The sequence below is a fragment of the Schistocerca piceifrons genome, chromosome 1, assembly GCF_021461385.2.
Source record: "Schistocerca piceifrons isolate TAMUIC-IGC-003096 chromosome 1, iqSchPice1.1, whole genome shotgun sequence".
NCBI lineage: Eukaryota > Metazoa > Arthropoda > Insecta > Orthoptera > Acrididae > Schistocerca > Schistocerca piceifrons.
Window position 1 is genome coordinate 568,558,750 of NC_060138.1, and position 21,545 is coordinate 568,580,294.

General features: G+C 42.0%; 1 protein-coding gene across 1 annotated transcript in view; it reads left to right on the forward strand.

Moving 5' to 3' along the window:
• The first annotated feature begins 235 nt into the window (after window positions 1-235).
• The window catches only part of LOC124710975, a 38,114-nt gene continuing 16,804 nt past the window's right edge, over window positions 236-21,545 (forward strand). Inside the window, exon 1 of the mRNA XM_047241275.1 lies at window positions 236-315. Coding sequence (XP_047097231.1) covers window positions 297-315 — 19 coding nt within the window. The 5' untranslated portion in view covers window positions 236-296. The remainder of the gene's footprint in view (window positions 316-21,545) is intronic.

Consider the following 21,545-nt stretch of genomic DNA (forward strand, 5'->3'; position numbering starts at 1 on the left):
TTAGTACAGATAACTGTGGTGTGATGCATCATCCTGTTGGAATTTGAACTTTCCGCCATTTTTCTAGGGAAAGGGGGCGTGGCACTTTCCTGCCAAAAGCCGCCATCTTGGATAATGGTACTTGCGTCATCATATGACGTCATGGCCGCTATCTTGGATGACGTCATCGCCGCCATCTTGGATACATCAGGCAACAATGCAGAGTGGGGCAGAAGAAACCGCTTTGTTCCATTACTGTTAGTGAGGTGACACTGTAAAAACTCCACTGTTTTTTGAGAAAAGAAGCAAATTTTAACATGGCAACAAGAGAAATGTGTAAGTATTGCTCAAAATTCGCCACTCATGACGCTTCTCTTGAAAGTTACAAATGGTTAACAAGCCACACGAAAACAAATTGCTGCGTTTTCAAAGGAATTCTTTTTAGACACTAACCAAGGCTGAAGTGACGGATCTTTTTGAATGGTCACGATGCAATTGTGGGCTTGGATGTGGCCCACTTAAAATCTACACAAAATGTGAGTGTTGGGTTCAGTTTAGAACGGCACTTTCCCTCCAGTGCTGTGTATTTCTCCGACAGCGCCTGCCTGTAACCTTTCCACTACTGCTCTCCCCATGCGCGCCCTGCAGGGTGCACGTCTACCGGCCATGGTATTCTGTGCGGACTCTTAACAGGAGTGTTTCCAGAGAAACAAATATCACTTGCATTACTCGTCAGTATGAGAAGACGCACCTATTTCAAATGGTATAGGATTATTGTGAAATGTATGTAATCCTCATACCCTATAAAAAAAGTTTCCAAGCAATCTTGCCTTGGTGTGGAAGTTAAAATGTAGCTGAGTTTTTAAGCTTTCGAAAAAACCAAAGAGCGATTTTATTCACTTAACGAAACGTTTTTGGAAAAGCAACCAACTTGCACTGCCGAACGAGTTTCTAGGGATCTCTTTATGTATTCCCCTAAATTGTGAGATTCATTCCAAATCCACATGAACATTCAGCTTTTGGAACTCTAGAGTTCAAGACATCAAAGACATCGTTAACAATTTCAATAAAATTATTTTCAATGTCTTTATGAAGAGCATCTTCAAGATATAAGCTATTAGTCGTGAAAATAGGCGTACGCTTGTCCAGTTACATATAACTCGTAAGTGCGCTTCGGTAATGGGATATGTTATCGTTAGATCATTTTTTCATGTTTAAAAAGTTATTGTATAGCTGCCTTAGTTTTGAACCATTAGGCAGCGTGATGAAATGATTCCTCACTAACTTTAACAGAAGAAAACACATGCATTCCTGGTATAGTCTACTGGATTTACGAATTGTGTTTTACCTGTATAGTCACACAATTCGCTCCAAACCTTTATATTTTTCCCACCCGTATCGCGTGTCACGCTGTAAAATTTATTCCCGATCCCTCAACTGCCGTAATGAGACACTGAAGCAAAATATTAATCGTCATAATAAACCGGTTGCTTGCACTGCTAACGCAACACTTTGCTCACGCAAGCTTGATCATTGGAATGTGGGCCGAGTACTGTGTCCTTCGACGAATCTTAACATATGCGAACATCAACAATCATTTCGCCAAATGTCAGTACTGATAGTCTCTCTTCGGTAGTAAAAATTTTTAATTCAGCCTTCCATAAATCGCTGTTTCACATTGAACTCGGGGTCAAGATTATTAGGTGTCGTCCGGCCGACGTTTTTTCTTATTTTGGTGACAGTTCTTAAAGCCGTCAAAACTTGTTTTTGCCAACTTCTTGCTTCAAGCGTTGTGCGCGACATCAGGACATCTAAGGAATGAATTTACTTGTACTATTTCTAGAATTATTTACTAACACTTATATAACTAAATTAATTTCTCATTACTAATTAAGTAAATAACATACAAAAGCGATAAAACGTAAGTGACTTAAATAGCCTTACTTTGATAAAACTTATAGATAAAAATTCAAGCAGTCGTCAGGTTGAAACGTCCCCTTAGATAAATCATACATGACTGTGCTTAAACTGACACACAATATTTTTAGCGCAACGCAATCTGACTTTCAAAAATCCCTACAAAAGAATGGCCCTGACTAACATTAACCTATACGTTTCACAAAACACTTACCTCACAAAAATCTTGGTTACTAGAACTACTGCAATACAGCGAGCGCCATTACTGCCAGCTAAATAAAAGATTCAAACTACGGAAGGCACTAACTACTGATAGGCATAGTTAGCAAATGAAAGATTTTGATAGAGAACAAACAATGTATTTACCTCAATAGTGTTCAAAAGTCATAATGTATATAGCAGTTCATGACATCCAGTCTTACAAATTTCAGAACTCCGCCATCTCTCTCCCCACATCCACCACTGCTGGCAGCTCACCTCCAACTGCGCAACGCTACGCACTGTTCACATCCAGCTGCCCAACACTACAATGGCAGACAGCAATGCAAACTAGCCACAGACTGCACACAGCACAGCCAGTGATTTTTATACAGAGCGCTACGTAACGTTGCCAATAAGAAAACATAAACAGCCTACTTACATAGCCCCCATGCTCCCCACAAAAAATTTTACAAATTGTTTTGGGCATTGGCCAATACATATTTGTTAAAATTTTTTTCACAATTACAGGAACAAAGAAATCAAATGCACACACTTATTGATACAATGTTGGTCAAATGCTAGAATTTTCTCACAGTCCATAAAGACAGTCCTGATCATTCATCACAGTAAAACTGCCGTTTCTTTTCTCAAAGTCTGAGCAGTAAAAGACAATGCACACGGATGTAGTGGATTTCCATGCAGTCTTGAAGAAGTAGTGTTGTCCTTCCAACGGAAAGACAGTGCTGGCTCTTGACATGCTGACAGCTAATGGGCCACAACAGAGCAAACCCACAGCAGAGTCATTCGACGTTTTGAAGAATATTGGTAGGTAGGTCATCGCAGAGCATACCCACTGTATTTATGGTAGAGATTGTGGTATTGGTGGGCCACCAGAGGTGCAGACCCACTGCAGTCCTTGTAGAAATAATGGTATTGGTGGGCCACCAGAGATGCAGACCCACTGTAGTCCTTGTAGAGGCGGCCAGCAACCATCTGTTGCGACTGTGCAGGTGCTCAATCACCATCGAAGAGTCTTGCGGATAATATAGCAAGTCCATAAACCACCACTTGTACACTCACAAAAAATTTTTTTTAAATGTCCTTAGAAGCAGCAATGCTGTTATCCAGTCCCTTGCTGAATTATCAACACACGTGCAAACACTATCAGTCCCTACTTCTCACATATTGTCCATATAATATGACCAACAGAAACGTGTGCAGTGAAATGTAACTTACAAGTTAATAATATGATGAACTGGTGTCAATTACAATTTTATAATATAAGAATACAATTACAAAGGTACAAAATACATCATTAAAGAACATAACAATACAGATAACATTTGTAGTACAGGCTTTACAAAAGAATCGAAATAACATATACATCAGTGTTACAGGAATTATGACATGAGTACATACATAAAAGATCCGAATAACTTTAGAAACATCAACTTCACACACGAGCATTAAAACAAAACAGAACAAATAATGTTTAAACATCTTTACAAAGTAAATAACATATTATCAGAAAAATTCTACAACATAAATCTTATTAGCTAAACACATACAGACAGGAAAAACACAAATTCACATAGTGTAATAACACAAAAATACAGGACAGGGTTTGTTTTCAGTGTAACATTTGGTACTGCAGTCCAACCCAAAACTTCATCGTCCCCTTGAAAAATTTATACATGAGTGGGCTTAAACTGACACACAATATTTTTTTAGCGCAACGCAATCTGACTTTCAGTAATCCCTACAAAAGAATGGCCCTGACTAACATTAACCTATACGTTTCACAAATCACTTACCTCACAAAAATCTTGGTTACTCGAACTACTGCAACACAGCGAGCGCCACTACTGCCAGCTAAATAAAAGATTCAAACTACGGAAGGCACTAACTACTGATAGGCATAGTTAGCAAATGAAAGATTTTGATAGAGAACAAACAATGTATTTACCTCAATAGTGTTCAAAAGTCATAATGTATATAGCAGTTCATGACATCCAGTCTTACAAATTTCAGAACTCCGCCATCTCTCTCCCCACATCCACCACTGCTGGCAGCTCACCTCCAACTGCGCAACGCTACGCACTGTTCACATCCAGCTGCCCAACACTACAATGGCAGACAGCAATGCAAACTAGCCACAGACTGCACACAGCACAGCCAGTGATTTTTATACAGAGCGCTACGTAACGTTGCCAATAAGAAAACATAAACAGCCTACTTACATAGCCCCCATGCTCCCCACAAAAAATTTTACAAATTGTTTTGGGCATTGGCCAATACATATTTGTTAAAATTTTTTTCACAATTACAGGAACAAAGAAATCAAATGCACACACTTATTGATACAATGTTGGTCAAATGCTAGAATTTTCTCACAGTCCATAAAGACAGTCCTGATCATTCATCACAGTAAAACTGCCGTTTCTTTTCTCAAAGTCTGAGCAGTAAAAGACAATGCACACGGATGTAGTGGATTTCCATGCAGTCTTGAAGAAGTAGTGTTGTCCTTCCAACGGAAAGACAGTGCTGGCTCTTGACATGCTGACAGCTAATGGGCCACAACAGAGCAAACCCACAGCAGAGTCATTCGACGTTTTGAAGAATATTGGTAGGTAGGTCATCGCAGAGCATACCCACTGTATTTATGGTAGAGATTGTGGTATTGGTGGGCCACCAGAGGTGCAGACCCACTGCAGTCCTTGTAGAAATAATGGTATTGGTGGGCCACCAGAGATGCAGACCCACTGTAGTCCTTGTAGAGGCGGCCAGCAACCATCTGTTGCGACTGTGCAGGTGCTCAATCACCATCGAAGAGTCTTGCGGATAATATAGCAAGTCCATAAACCACCACTTGTACACTCACAAAAAATTTTTTTTAAATGTCCTTAGAAGCAGCAATGCTGTTATCCAGTCCCTTGCTGAATTATCAACACACGTGCAAACACTATCAGTCCCTACTTCTCACATATTGTCCATATAATATGACCAACAGAAACGTGTGCAGTGAAATGTAACTTACAAGTTAATAATATGATGAACTGGTGTCAATTACAATTTTATAATATAAGAATACAATTACAAAGGTACAAAATACATCATTAAAGAACATAACAATACAGATAACATTTGTAGTACAGGCTTTACAAAAGAATCGAAATAACATATACATCAGTGTTACAGGAATTATGACATGAGTACATACATAAAAGATCCGAATAACTTTAGAAACATCAACTTCACACACGAGCATTAAAACAAAACAGAACAAATAATGTTTAAACATCTTTACAAAGTAAATAACATATTATCAGAAAAATTCTACAACATAAATCTTATTAGCTAAACACATACAGACAGGAAAAACACAAATTCACATAGTGTAATAACACAAAAATACAGGACAGGGTTTGTTTTCAGTGTAACATTTGGTACTGCAGTCCAACCCAAAACTTCATCGTCCCCTTGAAAAATTTATACATGAGTGGGCTTAAACTGACACACAATATTTTTTTAGCGCAACGCAATCTGACTTTCAGTAATCCCTACAAAAGAATGGCCCTGACTAACATTAACCTATACGTTTCACAAATCACTTACCTCACAAAAATCTTGGTTACTCGAACTACTGCAACACAGCGAGCGCCACTACTGCCAGCTAAATAAAAGATTCAAACTACGGAAGGCACTAACTACTGATAGGCATAGTTAGCAAATGAAAGATTTTGATAGAGAACAAACAATGTATTTACCTCAATAGTGTTCAAAAGTCATAATGTATATAGCAGTTCATGACATCCAGTCTTACAAATTTCAGAACTCCGCCATCTCTCTCCCCACATCCACCACTGCTGGCAGCTCACCTCCAACTGCGCAACGCTACGCACTGTTCACATCCAGCTGCCCAACACTACAATGGCAGACAGCAATGCAAACTAGCCACAGACTGCACACAGCACAGCCAGTGATTTTTATACAGAGCGCTACGTAACGTTGCCAATAAGAAAACATAAACAGCCTACTTACATAGCCCCCATGCTCCCCACAAAAAATTTTACAAATTGTTTTGGGCATTGGCCAATACATATTTGTTAAAATTTTTTTCACAATTACAGGAACAAAGAAATCAAATGCACACACTTATTGATACAATGTTGGTCAAATGCTAGAATTTTCTCACAGTCCATAAAGACAGTCCTGATCATTCATCACAGTAAAACTGCCGTTTCTTTTCTCAAAGTCTGAGCAGTAAAAGACAATGCACACGGATGTAGTGGATTTCCATGCAGTCTTGAAGAAGTAGTGTTGTCCTTCCAACGGAAAGACAGTGCTGGCTCTTGACATGCTGACAGCTAATGGGCCACAACAGAGCAAACCCACAGCAGAGTCATTCGACGTTTTGAAGAATATTGGTAGGTAGGTCATCGCAGAGCATACCCACTGTATTTATGGTAGAGATTGTGGTATTGGTGGGCCACCAGAGGTGCAGACCCACTGCAGTCCTTGTAGAAATAATGGTATTGGTGGGCCACCAGAGATGCAGACCCACTGTAGTCCTTGTAGAGGCGGCCAGCAACCATCTGTTGCGACTGTGCAGGTGCTCAATCACCATCGAAGAGTCTTGCGGATAATATAGCAAGTCCATAAACCACCACTTGTACACTCACAAAAAATTTTTTTTAAATGTCCTTAGAAGCAGCAATGCTGTTATCCAGTCCCTTGCTGAATTATCAACACACGTGCAAACACTATCAGTCCCTACTTCTCACATATTGTCCATATAATATGACCAACAGAAACGTGTGCAGTGAAATGTAACTTACAAGTTAATAATATGATGAACTGGTGTCAATTACAATTTTATAATATAAGAATACAATTACAAAGGTACAAAATACATCATTAAAGAACATAACAATACAGATAACATTTGTAGTACAGGCTTTACAAAAGAATCGAAATAACATATACATCAGTGTTACAGGAATTATGACATGAGTACATACATAAAAGATCCGAATAACTTTAGAAACATCAACTTCACACACGAGCATTAAAACAAAACAGAACAAATAATGTTTAAACATCTTTACAAAGTAAATAACATATTATCAGAAAAATTCTACAACATAAATCTTATTAGCTAAACACATACAGACAGGAAAAACACAAATTCACATAGTGTAATAACACAAAAATACAGGACAGGGTTTGTTTTCAGTGTAACATTTGGTACTGCAGTCCAACCCAAAACTTCATCGTCCCCTTGAAAAATTTATACATGAGTGGGCTTAAACTGACACACAATATTTTTTTAGCGCAACGCAATCTGACTTTCAGTAATCCCTACAAAAGAATGGCCCTGACTAACATTAACCTATACGTTTCACAAATCACTTACCTCACAAAAATCTTGGTTACTCGAACTACTGCAACACAGCGAGCGCCACTACTGCCAGCTAAATAAAAGATTCAAACTACGGAAGGCACTAACTACTGATAGGCATAGTTAGCAAATGAAAGATTTTGATAGAGAACAAACAATGTATTTACCTCAATAGTGTTCAAAAGTCATAATGTATATAGCAGTTCATGACATCCAGTCTTACAAATTTCAGAACTCCGCCATCTCTCTCCCCACATCCACCACTGCTGGCAGCTCACCTCCAACTGCGCAACGCTACGCGCTGTTCACATCCAGCTGCCCGACACTACAATGGCAGACAGCAATGCAAACCAGCCACAGACTGTACACAGCACAGCCAGTGATTTTTATACAGAGCGCTACGTAACGTTGCCAATAAGAAAACATAAACAGCCTACTTACAAGGTTTCGACCTCATGACCTTCAACAAGTCAACACATTTTATCAACTGAGCTATGTGGCTACTGTGACATACGATGGCTTTTCAATTGAAATTTACCTCCATAGTAACCTCGAGTTGTCTCTTGCTGTATGGGTTCCTGATCCTTTGCAGGACCCGTCGCCGTAGTGATGCGCTGCATTTGTGCTATCTGTTTAGCTTTTTCTCGATATGGGCGAGCTGTCTCATCGGCATCAAGGGGTGCGATACTTTGTTTCTTGAGCTTTTTTTGTTGGTGCCAAAACGTGTGTCCTTCCTCTGTGCCTGATGTTTTAGACTGTCCCACACTTCGAGTTTCTAAATCCCCTCCTGCCTCGTGCATCACCTCACTGACCACATCCATCTCTTCTGTTCGTGTAGGTTCAAAAAAAGCCGAGGCAGCGTGACTTGGGGCTTCTTTCACCAGCCTCACTGGTTGGTCCACTACCGGGCCACTCTGCAGTTCGTCCGTCTCCTGTGGTTCATTGGGAGGTCTTTTTGCAATGGGGAGTGGTGCTGTAGCTCCTCGCGCACCTCGACGTATGTAAGAAGCCATGCTTGGGATCGTTGCAGGTCACCGGCAATTGCGCAATTCGTCGTTGTAGGCGCTCTAATTAAACATGACCTTCTTTTCCACCACTGGAGAATGTGCAAGGTTGCCCGTCATACATAACGAAAGCACGGCTGCCACAAATGTAAACATAAGAGCGGACGTATTTCTGAAGATCGATTCTGACTTGACGTACACCACTGAGAACAAGATACGTCTCAAAGCTCAACCACTTTTCCTCCATATGGGCGAGAACAGACCCGTGTTGCTGCAGTGCCGAGATAACTTATTGTGCTGTCACCTCGAATGGTAATTGAAAAACACGCACAGTTCTTGTTCCAATGGCAGCTGACTCCACAAGAACAGGCCCTGCACTGCCATCGGAGTGAAGGAACTGAAGACCCGAATGACGTTCGAAGGAGTCGGCCACATGTACAACACTTGCCACTATCGAAAGATGAACACCAATCATTTCTTGTGGACCGAGTTTCACCACTTCTCTCAAAAAACGTTCAACTCCAAGTGCTTTTGGTTGGGCAAAACGGTTCTCGAATGTAACTTCACTGTCGATTATCGTAACGAGTTAGCCATGTGAACGTCGTCTGCGTACGCTGACCGCTTTGCTGCTGTCGCAACACTCGCCGCTTACTGTAAGCTGTTCGCGGCGGCTAGGACGTAAGTTTAAGACGTCCCTGCCGCACGGCTTCTCAAACCCGTCTGCGTGCGACTGAGCTACCCAAGCATGAATCATAAATCGCCCTCACAGCTGCGCTTCCGCGAGTACCTCGTCTTCTACCTTCCACCGAGCGAGGTGGCACAGCGTTTAGCACACTGGACTCGCATTCGGGAGGACGACGCTTCAAACCCATGTCAGCACGACCACATTTAGGTTTTCCGTGGTTTCCGTAAATCGTTCCAGGCAAATGGGGATAGTTTCTTTAAAATGGCACGGCCAATTTTGTTCCCCATCCTTCACACAATCCGAACATGTGCTCCATCTCTAATGACCTGGATGTCGACGGGAAGTTAAGCCAAATCTCCTTCCTTTCTACCTCCCAAACTTCTTCGCTAAGCCATGTCGCCACAGTATCCTTTGTTCCAGGACTGGTAGTCTTGCAAGTTTCGCAGGAGAGTTTCTGTGAAGTTTGGAACGTAAGAGACGAGGTACTGACGGAAACAAAGCTCAGATGGGCGCTTGTGAGTCGTGCTTGGGTAGCTCGGGCGATGGAGCACCAGTTGGCGAAAGACAAAGGTTCCGAGTTCGTGTCTCGGTCCAGAAGACAGTTTTAATTTGGGAGGAAGTTTCACTTCTGCTTTTGTACTGCACTCGTCTACCCTAAGATCCTACAATGCTGGCAATGATTTATACATTTCTACGCATTTTAAAAATAACGCCTTTCGTCTTGTTTTGAGCTCATTTTCCACACAACGACAAACCTAACTTAATCATATCCCCTTGATCTTTGTAGTGTGTAGTGTGTGAGAGGCTCAAAAATGGTTCAAATGGCTCTGAGCACTATGGGACTTAACTTCTAAGGTCATCAGTCCCCTAGAACTTAGAACTACTTAAACGTAACTAACCTAAGGACATCACACACATCCATGCCCGAGGCAGTATACGAACCTGCGACCGCAGCAGTCGCGCGGTTCCGGATTGAAGCGCCTAGAACCTCTCGGCCACCGCGGCCGGCCTGTGAGAGGCTGTCAAGGATATTGCCAATACTGCCAACAGACGACACAATATTTCTATGCAGTGCAATATACTTCCAAAGTTTTTGATGTTCTCAATATTATTGCGCAACTTCTCAATCTCATTCCAACACGATCAATATTATTGCGCTTCCGGGAAATATTGTCAACATTATTGACCGCCTAGGAGCCACTTAAGTGGCACGACGCGCCATTGTCACAAAGAAGACTAATTTAACTAAGAAATAGTCAGGCTTAGCACTGTATCCACTTTGTTCTGACGTATTTATATTTGCGCCAATGCAGGAAGTTTAAGATGCGCGACGCCTATAATATAAGCGGTACCCAAAAAAACGGGTATTATTTTTTAAAAGCTATATATTTTCAAATTGTTTACAAAACAACAGTATCCCCTTCAAAATACTCTCCATTACAACTACTACATTTGTCTTACTGGTGCTTCTGCTGTTCGAAACATTTTCTGTAGTCATCTTTAGAAATTCGTGATAGCTCCTCCCTTGTTCTTCCCTTCACTTCTCCAATGCTGTCAAATCGGTGTCCTTTCATGCCCCTTTTCATGTGTGGAAATAAGAAAAAGTTGTGCGGAGCTTGGTTGGGCGAGTAATGTGCGTGGGGCAGCTGAACAACGCCAATTTTAGCCAAAAACTGTCTAACAGAGATGGCTGTGTATGCAGGTGCGTTATCGTGGTGGAAGAACCAGTCTCTTGTCTGCCACAGTTCGAGACTTTTTTGATGAAAACTGTTGTGCACAATCTTAAAACTTCCAAATAAAAGGTCTGATTTACTGTCTGACCTGGGGGGACAAACTCTGAATGAATTACACCTTGGCAAAAAAAAAAAAGCGAATCAGCATTGGTTCAAGTATGATTTGACTTGATGAGATTTTTTAGCTGGGATGGCGATAGCGTCTTCCATTAACTTGACTGTTACTTTGTTTCTGGGTCGTAACCATAGCACCATGACTCATCACCAGTAATGACCTTTGACCGAAAATCTGAATCAGTTTCAAGCTGTTGTTTCAAAGCGTGACATGTCTCATGACATGCTTGTCAGTCAGAATCCAACAAACTTGGCAGCAACCAAATCCCAAATATTCCCTTAAAATTCGTTGCATCGAGCTCCTGAATAATTCATTAAACTCTGACAGTTGATCAGGAGTCTGTCGAAGATCTGTGAGCACCAGTTCTCGAATTTTTTCATATTTTCGTCGATTCGGGCTGTTGATGGACGTCCTGAAAGAAGTTTGTCATCAACCGAAAATTTCCCATTCTTAAATCGAGTAAACCATTTGCAGACTTGAGTGTTTCCATAGCATCATCTTGGTAAGTTGTTTTCAACATTAAAACAGTTTCAGCACCATTTTTACAGAGTGGAAAACAAGATTTCACAGCTGCATGTTGTTCACCTAAACTTGCTATCATAAAAAAGAAACAAGAACAAACATAGCGCCATCAAAAAAACAATCATCGCAAATGAACAGAACAAGCCAAGCAGATAACACAGGCGGCACTGAACTGTCAATGACGTGGGCGCTAGACACGCATAGCGGCAGAAGTGCGTACTACACAACCTCCGCCCACGGCAATGTTATTCTGGTCTTTTTTGGGGGTATCCCTCCCCCAACCCCCTCTTTCCCATTATTGTAGCAAGAATGTATTCCGTTTGTTCACAGCAGTTCGTCGTTTCCTTTGCAAAATGAAGTTAATGGAAGACTGTTATTTTTCAATCAATATGCAGTGTATGCAGTTTTTCTTTCGCTGCGTGAAGCTAAAACCTTTATTTATTCTAAGTGTCATCATTTAGCATTCTATGAAGCTTACTGGAGCCCAAAGTGGTTGAACATTGTTATCAGTAGTCAAATGCATATTGTAGGTCCCCAGTTATGTTTGTATGTTGGTAAATTAATATTTTCAGGGATTTTTTTTTTGTGGGATCCTTATAGTGACGGAACATCCAAGACAAACTATAAAAACTTAAACTTTAGAGCTCGGGTTACAATTCTTATTCAATTTTTTTCAGAAAAGGGAGCCACCACATGCTTTAGAAAGGAATATATCTGCACTTGTGATGTAATAACATTTAAAATCTATAGGTGCCTGGACAAACCTTATGCCATAACTCTTGGAGACGTATTTTGTCAACGAAATTCTGTTCTGCACACCTGAGTTGTCACCCCTTTATGTTCCAACTCTATGGTCGCAGTGGGTACTAGTCAGTGATATCTACCTAATCTGGATGTAAAATTGCTGTTGTCCGAGCGAGTAGGGGAAAGATCCTCGTTTTTCATTTCTTGCCTGACAGCAACAAGAGGAAGAAAAAGAGCCTACTATACCACATGTTTCAGATATTTGTACAAGATTAAAATCAACTGTTGCCAAACTAGTGCAAAAACTGGCGACAGTTTCGCTGTGTCATTTCAAAACTAGAGTGACCTAGACATTGACAAGCTGATCAGAAAATACCTTCCGCTTTATTTGACTTATTAACTGAGAAATTCGGCGTTGGGTAGGTATTCATTTATTCCAACCTTGGAAACGAGAAAAAGAAGAGTGTTTGTAGTGTAAAATTGAAAAACATTCTTTTCCATGTATTCGTGAAAACTACATAGAAATTATGAAACAGTTAAAGAAATATGGGTGTGTAACTCCATATCTATAGTATCCAAATTAAGAAAAATAGCATGCAAACTACAAATTTGCTGTAATTAGCTCGGAACTTGATTGTAAACAATATTTCTAGTAGAGACATAGATGTCAAATGTTTCTTCAGATTTTCTAAGAAAACTGATCTCTTTCTCTCGCTCTCTCTCGTTCTCTGTCTCCATCTCTCTCGCTCCACATTTTTCTCCTTGTATTACTCACTCCCTCCTGTTCCTTGACTCACTTTCTTGCATTCCGATCACTCACTGCTGCCCTCCCACCGCCCACTAGCCCCATCCTTCCTCAATTTTTAACACTCCTTCCTGTGTCTATCTATCCATCATTCTCCCCTCCCTCCTCTTTCCTGTCTCTATATCTCCCTCCTCTTCCCCAGCTATATTTCCCTCCCCCTCCATATTTTTCTCCCACTCTCTGTATTTGCTCTTCCCCTTTCCCCTTTCTCTCTGTCTCTCTCTACCACCACCTCTCTATATCTCCCTTCCCCCTTCCTTTTCTCTGTACCTCCTTCCCCCTCACCTTCTCTTTCTATAGCTCTGCCCCTGCTCCTCCCCTAACATCTCTTTCTTCATATATCTCCCCCACACTCTACATATCACTCTTCTTTCCCCCATCTCTCTACATCCTGCTCTCCTCCGTTCTTTTTTCTCTCTCTCTCTCTCTTTTACTTTCGCAACACAGTCTCAGTACCTCTTTCCAGATAGTGAGTGACATGTGTACCAAGTTTGATTTTTATCCACCACTTTGCCCGCATATGCGCATGTTACATATCTTGCATAAATAAAGGCCTGAATCTCTGCTGTTTCATCAAAATGACTAAGAAAAATTTTAATCTTTCCCCTAATATACCGTTCCCATTTCTATTCCTCTCTCTCCTTTTCCTGTCTATCTCCTTCTCTCGCACTTATCTGCCCATCACCACGCTATTATTCCCACTCCCAATCCAGTAGGAGGATGGTGATTCTTACATCCCACAATATTTCTTTCCAAATAGGAATTTGTCTACCAAGTTTGCTTGAAATCGATCCAGGAGTTTAGTAGAAACGTTTTACTCGCTGCTTCGTCCATATATGCAAGTTTCACATACTTCACACAGAGGGTGAGTGAAAAGTCGCGCGATGTAGGACAACTCCGTTATCTGTGCAAATACCGAAAAAGCGATAGAGGGCAAAATTGTTGGAAATACATTGGTTTAAGCCATGAGCTTCACTGTTGCGGCATAACATTCAGCATTCATATTAGTTATTGGGCAACTTTATTAATCTACTTGAAATCAAAAATTTAACAAAACAAAATGACTGTCAAAGTGGCAAACCGAAACAACCACTAACAAGTCAATGCCACGGCAGTACACCATTTACGACTTAACAACAAATTAATAATCACAGTAGCAAACGCAGGGAGTAGCAAACTGAAACAAATTAATGACTACAACTGCCAAGTCCTGCAACTTTATCGATTGGTCACTGCTGGAGGGATTGTTCAATTTGATTGCCATCCTGTTGACGGCACCTCTGAATACTGTTCATATAACTCTTACGCACTTTACCTAATAGTAGGTATATTGCTGCTCAGTCTCCTCTCATGTTTCCCTGCAGTTCCTGCAGTGTTCAGGGCCTTTGTCTGTACACTACAAAGCTGAGATGGCGCCAGACGAAAAAGTCAAGTGGTGTCAAATCTCGTGACCTAGTTGGTCACTCCGCTGGATTCCTTCGATGTATCAAATGCTCAGGTAAAACATCATTCAGCAATTCGCGAGTTTTTTCGCCCGAAATACGGTGGTTCTCGATCTTACTGTAAGAAAAACCCCAACCCATTTGGAAGGGGTAGATTATCCAAAAAGGGCAGGGTTGTTATCTGGAGATGCTCTCTGATACAGTTCAGCAGCGAGCTTCTTGTTAAGAATTGGGGACTGATGATGATGATGATGATGATGATGATGTTTGATTTGTGGGGCACTCAACTGTGCGGTCATCAGCGCACATACAAAGTCCCAATTTCTACGCAGTCCAGTTTTTTCACAATCCAATCTAGCCACTGGCATGAATGATGATGATGATGATAATGATGATGATGAAATAACAAGGATAGCACAAACACCCAGTCCCTGGGCAGAGAAAATCTCCAGAAATCTCCAGCCCAGACGGGAATCGAACCCGGGACACTGTGATCCAGAGGCAGCTGGAACCGATGAGAAAATCCCTAAAATATATTTCACCTTGGGTCAGTGTGGTGATAAGCATCTACAGCAATGTACGGTTTCTCGCTTGCCTAATAAACAGCGTCATACGTATTCACTGTTCCTCATCACTGAAAAGAATGTCAGTTTCAAGGCGTACTGGGTGCGTTCGTCTTTCTGTGAACCACTTACAGAACTAAATACGTCTATCTGAGCTATCTCTATGAGGTTCCTGGACAAAATGCACACGATATGATGGACATGATTTTTGGATGATATCACGGTTGGTTGACTGGTGGTACATTCTTGAGCCACTTTTCTTAGTGACCGTGTTGGACTGTATGCTTAGCTAATCCGCTAGATGAAGTTGCATGATCTGTGCTGTACGTGTCCAAAATGTCGTTTGTCATAAGTACTAGCTAATGGCTCGAACCAATCCAATAAACGACCAATGGTTGCGTGATTGTGATTGGTCTGGATGTCGTCTGTGATATTCCTCCACAGCTTCCCGTACATTCATGTCTGCAGCATGGATAAGAACCATTTCAAGTCTTTCCTGAATTGTAATTGTATACTGGGACACTGTTGATGCTTACTGAAAAAAAAGAAAACTGCAACGTTAAGGTCATGATTTAAAACGTAATTTCCAACAATTTCGTCTTTGATTACTGAGAAAATGAAAAACTCAAATTCTTTCAAATAATTTGTCCCATGCCGCGCTACTTCTGAATCACCCTGTATTCGTACACATATTTCATCCAAAATCAGTAGCGAATTTCGCCCTGAAGTTTCGCTTTAAAGCGGTACAATGTTTATGACGTATATCTCCTGAACTATGAGTTGTATATTCAGTTTTGCTGGTACATTCAGCATCATATGTGAAGACTGCGAAATGCGTTGCGAATGAGGTTATTAGCAAAGAAGTAATAATTTCAAACGTCATTCCTTATGCAGCAGTTGTATTGTATGAACAGAGAAAATGTATTAAATGGTAATATTTTTCCCTTCACCATTTTGTTGGGCTTTGTAAAAGACAGATATTATGTGTAAAGTTTGTTGTAAGTCACTAGTTGCTCTCGTTCTCAGAAACTGGATGAATAAAGTCTGGGTATTCACGCCTCATTGGCAACAGTTCTTTCTCAAGTCCACCCTACTTCTTTGATAGGTAGGTTGTTCCTACCCCCACGGCGATTCTTTCCATACGGCTGACATGTACAAACTGTTGCTGAAATCGCTCCAGTTTTTTATACCTACCAAATACTCCATAAAATCCACATAGTGGGCATATCTGGATTGTAATATACTAACCTGACACTATCTAGACTTCCAACATATTCCAACAGCTCTTCGAGTGCAACACAAATAGTGACAGTGACCAAACTTACCTTCTCCTTTCCACTGATTATCTTTATTACTGGGAGATGCATATTTTCTTTGAATAATTCAAGCAGCTGCATCATATTGGCTTGCAGGTCCAAGCCTCTTCTCTGTATTTTCCACATCAGCTCAATCCTTCACAAACGGACTGTATCCTGACCAGTTCAGAGAGCATTCTGAAAAAATTATAACAGCATCATCATCATCATTTGTTGTAAATAACAGGCCATAAAGGCCCATGACAGAAAGCAAAAGAAGTATTACAAACCAGAATAACACACTATACAGAGATCAATAAGACAATCAGTGACAAAGGAAGGAGCAGTGTCCTGCTCACAGTTGCAGATATTTCCGGCAGATGTTGTTCCATTTTCTTCTGTCCATTGCATCTTCCAGGGATGCTGTTGATTCTACCTTCTGCAACGTCCTCATCACCCTATCTTTTCACTTAGTCCTTGGACGACCTCTTGGACGTCTTCCAATCAGCTGGTAATTGAACACCCGGTTGGGTATAGATTCTCCAGGTCTTAAGACATATCCCAACCACTGGAGTCGTCGTCCTCTGATGGTCCTACAAATGTCAGCTTTCCCAAAACGCTGGTATAAGTCCTCTTTTTGCCTCCTTTCCCATCTTCCATTTTCTCTGTTGAATGTAGGCCCATAGATCTTTCTGAGCATTTCCCGTTCAAATGTTCAAATGCGCTCTTCAAGTGTTTGAAGTCGCCCATGTCTAGCAGCCATATAACAGAACCGGTTTTACCAGTGCCATGTAAAGTTTGATCTTCCTGTTTTGTGAGACTAAGCGTGACTTGAGTAAAGAGACTAAAGAAGGCACGATTACCATTAATTATTCTCTGTTGAATCACTTTCTCAACGCCGGCCGGTGTGGCCGAGCGGTTCTAGGCGCTACAGTCTGGAACCGCGCGACCGCTACGGTCGCAGGTTCGAATCCTGCCTTGGGCATGGATGTGTGTGATGTTAGGTTAGTTAGGTTTAAGTAGTTCTAAGTTCTAGGCGACTGATGACCTCAGAAGTTAATTCCCATATTGCTCAGAGCCATTTGAACCAACTTTCTAAACCTCGGTTTTATTAGACAGAATCGATCCCAGGTACTTAAATTACTCTACGCGTTCAAAATTGTGTCCATCTATATCGAAAGTGGAAGGGAAATCCTGTCGGCGTGAGATGATCATGTATTTGGTTTTCTCGTCGTTAACAAATAATCCCACTTTGCTTGCCTCTTTCATAAACCTAGTGGTGTCAGACACTATCTGATTAAGTGAGTCTCCCATAATCACCACATCATCGGCAAAGGCCAAGATTGTGTCTGTTCCAATCATATCCATCCCACCAATTTCACATGGTACCTTTTCCAGTGCAATGTTGAGTAGCACTGGAGAAAAAGGATCTCCTTGTCTCACACTATGTTGGACAGTGAAAGGCTCTGACATTTTGTTTCCAAACCATACTTGGCAGCTGGTATCAGTATAAAATGCTTCAATCACTTTGAGGTATTTTCTAGTGATTCCCAACTCCTACATTATCCTCCATAATATCGTCCGATTAATGCTGTCATAGGCCTGTCGGAAATCTATAAAGATGAGGTGTAATTTTCTATCAAATTCATATCACTTTTCCATTAGCTGTCGTAACGTAATTCCAAATCATAATTATACCACAAATGTCTCTACTATTGCTTCAGTTTTGCTTGCATCCCCATCTGCCCACAAACAACCGCACTCTGCTACCAGAATTTTGTGCCGTTAGCTAATCTAAGCAACTTACCTAAATTTCCGTGGATTGCTTTTCTTCTCATGTACACGCAGACCGTAAACGTAAACTGAATGATTAGGATTCTGCCTCTGGAATTTTGGCAACTCTGGAATTTTGACGAGGAATGAGATGCCATCAGAGTTATAATGCCTGAAGATGTTAGAGGTATTCTCCGTATCCTTAAGATAAGCATGTTTTTGGTAATTTAAATCATTTCATGGTACTCTAGACATTAATACATGCCTGTGTAACGGCAACATCATCTGGGAGATGGATGAAACTGGAGTTCCCATTAGATGTATGAAAATCGTGCGAGTACACACCGAGGCGGAGTACACAGCTGAGCGCCTTACCAGACCTCATTTCCTTCACATCGGAAAAACCCGTTAACGTGACGCTTTCGGTAAAAGTTCTGTGCCATTGTGCAACTGATATGTCCTGCAATATCACATCATCCTTCCCTATTGTTAAACGATACTTGTCTTTGCATAGTCGTTGCTGCCGTCTTTATGGGTATGCAGCAGCTCACAGTAGAGAATCGCTTTGCACCTGATGGCGAGATATTGCTGGGCATTGATGATTTCAGGGAGCTCGCTTTCCAACAGTACTTCACAGGCAGGAAGGGAGGTAGCTGGATATCGAAATCCAGCGTTGATGTTATCAGTGCGGAACTATAAGATCCTATCCCTGAAAGCACCAGCAACCACAAAGTAGTCTAATGTGGCTGTGTGATTTAACTGCTGTCGGTGAACATGGCGGGCTGTGGGGCTGCTGCTGTTAGACCAGGGATGAGGTGACTGTGGTGACTTGGACGGCACCGCCCACCTACCACTAGGCCTGGGGCGTTACGTCGACGTTCGCCAACAATGTGTGCTTTCAGCTGTTCATCATCCTCATTATTAATCGTTATATTAGGTCTATTATACTCTAATATTTTCACACTAATGGCCATTAAAATTGCAACACCGGGAAGAAATGCAGATGATAAACGGGTATTCATTGGACAAATACATTATACTAGAAATGACACGTGATTACATTTTCACGCAATTTGGGTGCATAGATCCTGAGAAAACAGTACCCAGAACAACCACCTCTGGCCGTAATAACGGCCTTGATAGGCCTGGGCATTGAGTCATACAGAGCTTTGATGGCGTGTACAGGCACAGCTGCCCATGCAGCTTCAACACGATACCACAGTTCATCATGAGTAGTGACTGGCGAATTGTGACGAGCAAGTTGGTCGGCCACCATGGACAAGACGTTTTCAATTGGTGAGAGATCTGGAGAATCTGCAGGCCAGGGCAGCAGTCGAACATTTTCCGTATGCCGAAAGGCCCATACAGGACCTGCAACATGCGGTCGTTCATTGTCCTGCTGAAATGTAGGGTTTCGCAGAGATCGAATGAAGGGTAGAGAGACGGGTCGTAACACATCTGAAATGTAACGTCCACTGTTCAAAGTGACGTCAATGCGAACAAGAGGTGACCGAGACGTGTAACCAATGGCACCCCATACCATCACGTCGGGTGATACGCCAGTATGGCGATGACGAATACACGCTTCCAATGTGCGTTCACCGCGATGTCGCCAAACACGGATGCGACCATCATGATGCTCTAAACAGAACCTGGATTCATCCGAAAAAATGACGTTTTGCCATTCGCGCACCCAGGTTCGTCGTTGAGTACACCATCGCAGGCTTTCCTGTCTGTGATGCAGCGTCAAAGGTAACAGCAGCCATGGTCTCCGAACTGATAGTCCTTGCTGCTGGAAACCTCGTCGAACTGTTCGTGCAGAAGGCTGTTGTCTTGCAAACGTCCCCATCTGTTGACTCAGGGATCGAGACGTGGCTGCACGATCCGTTACAGCCATGCGGATAAGATGCCTGTCATCTCGACTGCTAGTGATACGAGGCCGTTAGGATCCAGCACGACGTTCCGCATTACCCTCCTGAACCCACCGATTCCATATTCTGCTAACAGTCTTTGGATCTCTACCAACGCGAGCAGCAATGTCGCGATACGATGAACCGCAATCGCGATAGGCTGCAATCCGATCTTTATCAAAGTCGGGAACGTGATGGTACGCATTTCTCCTCCTTACACGAGGCATCACAAAAACATTTCACCAGGTAACGCCGGTCAACTGCTGTTTGTGTACGAGAAATCGATTGGAAACTTTCTTCATGCCAGCACGTTGTGTGCATGCTCTGAAAAGCTAATCATTTGTACATCACAGCATCTTCTTCCTGTCTGTTGAATTTCGCGCCTGTAGCACGTCATCTTCGTGGGACAGCAATTTTAATGGCCAGCAGTGTAGGTTTAGTTCTGTTTCCACTCCCCTTGTATTATCAGCATTAAGCGGATCTAGAAAAAGACACTGTGATCAACCATAAAAACAATTATTATTGATAGAAGAAGTAATAATACTACTACTCACACACCTGCTTCTCAACAGCTGGTGTCATCCTCCATGAGCTCTGAGAGGAAAATGGCTTCATTGTCGCTTGCTGTGTGGGATCAACGTCAATCTGTTCACCTACAGCAGAAAAAAACCCAGGAAAATGTCAGTATCATGCAAACGTGAACAAAAACAAATTACATACATATGTAGAAATAAATTCTTACATTTGCCTTCACGCACATCATCAACGAGAGATGCCACTGTCTAGTCATGAAAAAGTGATTACGTTATGCTTGGAACCAAGTTTGACAAACAAGCATGCTTACAGTGGCTTCATCATCAGCTTGTACAGAGCACTTCATGGCTGATCGGACTGCCATGAGGAAGAGCCGTTCGGTGCAGATTATGTATATACACGCGGCATGCACTCTTGGTGCAGGTACGCATGTACCGAGAGAAGCAGACTTCTGAGGTTCGCACCACTGAGGTTCGCACTTTTCGTATGTCAGCACGTGCCGCTACGTGCCCATTCTTTGTGAAAGCGGGAGTTAATTATAGTTCATATACAAATGTATGTGAAATCCAGAAGTGCTAGCTGCGTATTTGCGGTACTTGTAATACAATGCCTCTGCATGTGGTGTGTACACAGTACCGCTATAACGGTTGGTTAGTTGGTTGATGTGTGGGAGGGGACCAAACAGAGAGATCATAGGTCCCATCGGACTAGGGAAGGATGGGGAAGGAAGGTGGACGTGCCCTTTCAAAGGAACTATCCCAGCATTTGAATTAGGGAAGCATTAGAGAAGTCACGGAGAGCCTAAACCAGGATGCCTGGACGCGTGTTTGAACTCAATGCGAGTGCGTGATAACGTTTTAGCACAACCTGACCAAGGTCATGCTGCGTGTCTGTTCCCGCTGCCTCCTGCCACTGCCTGCTG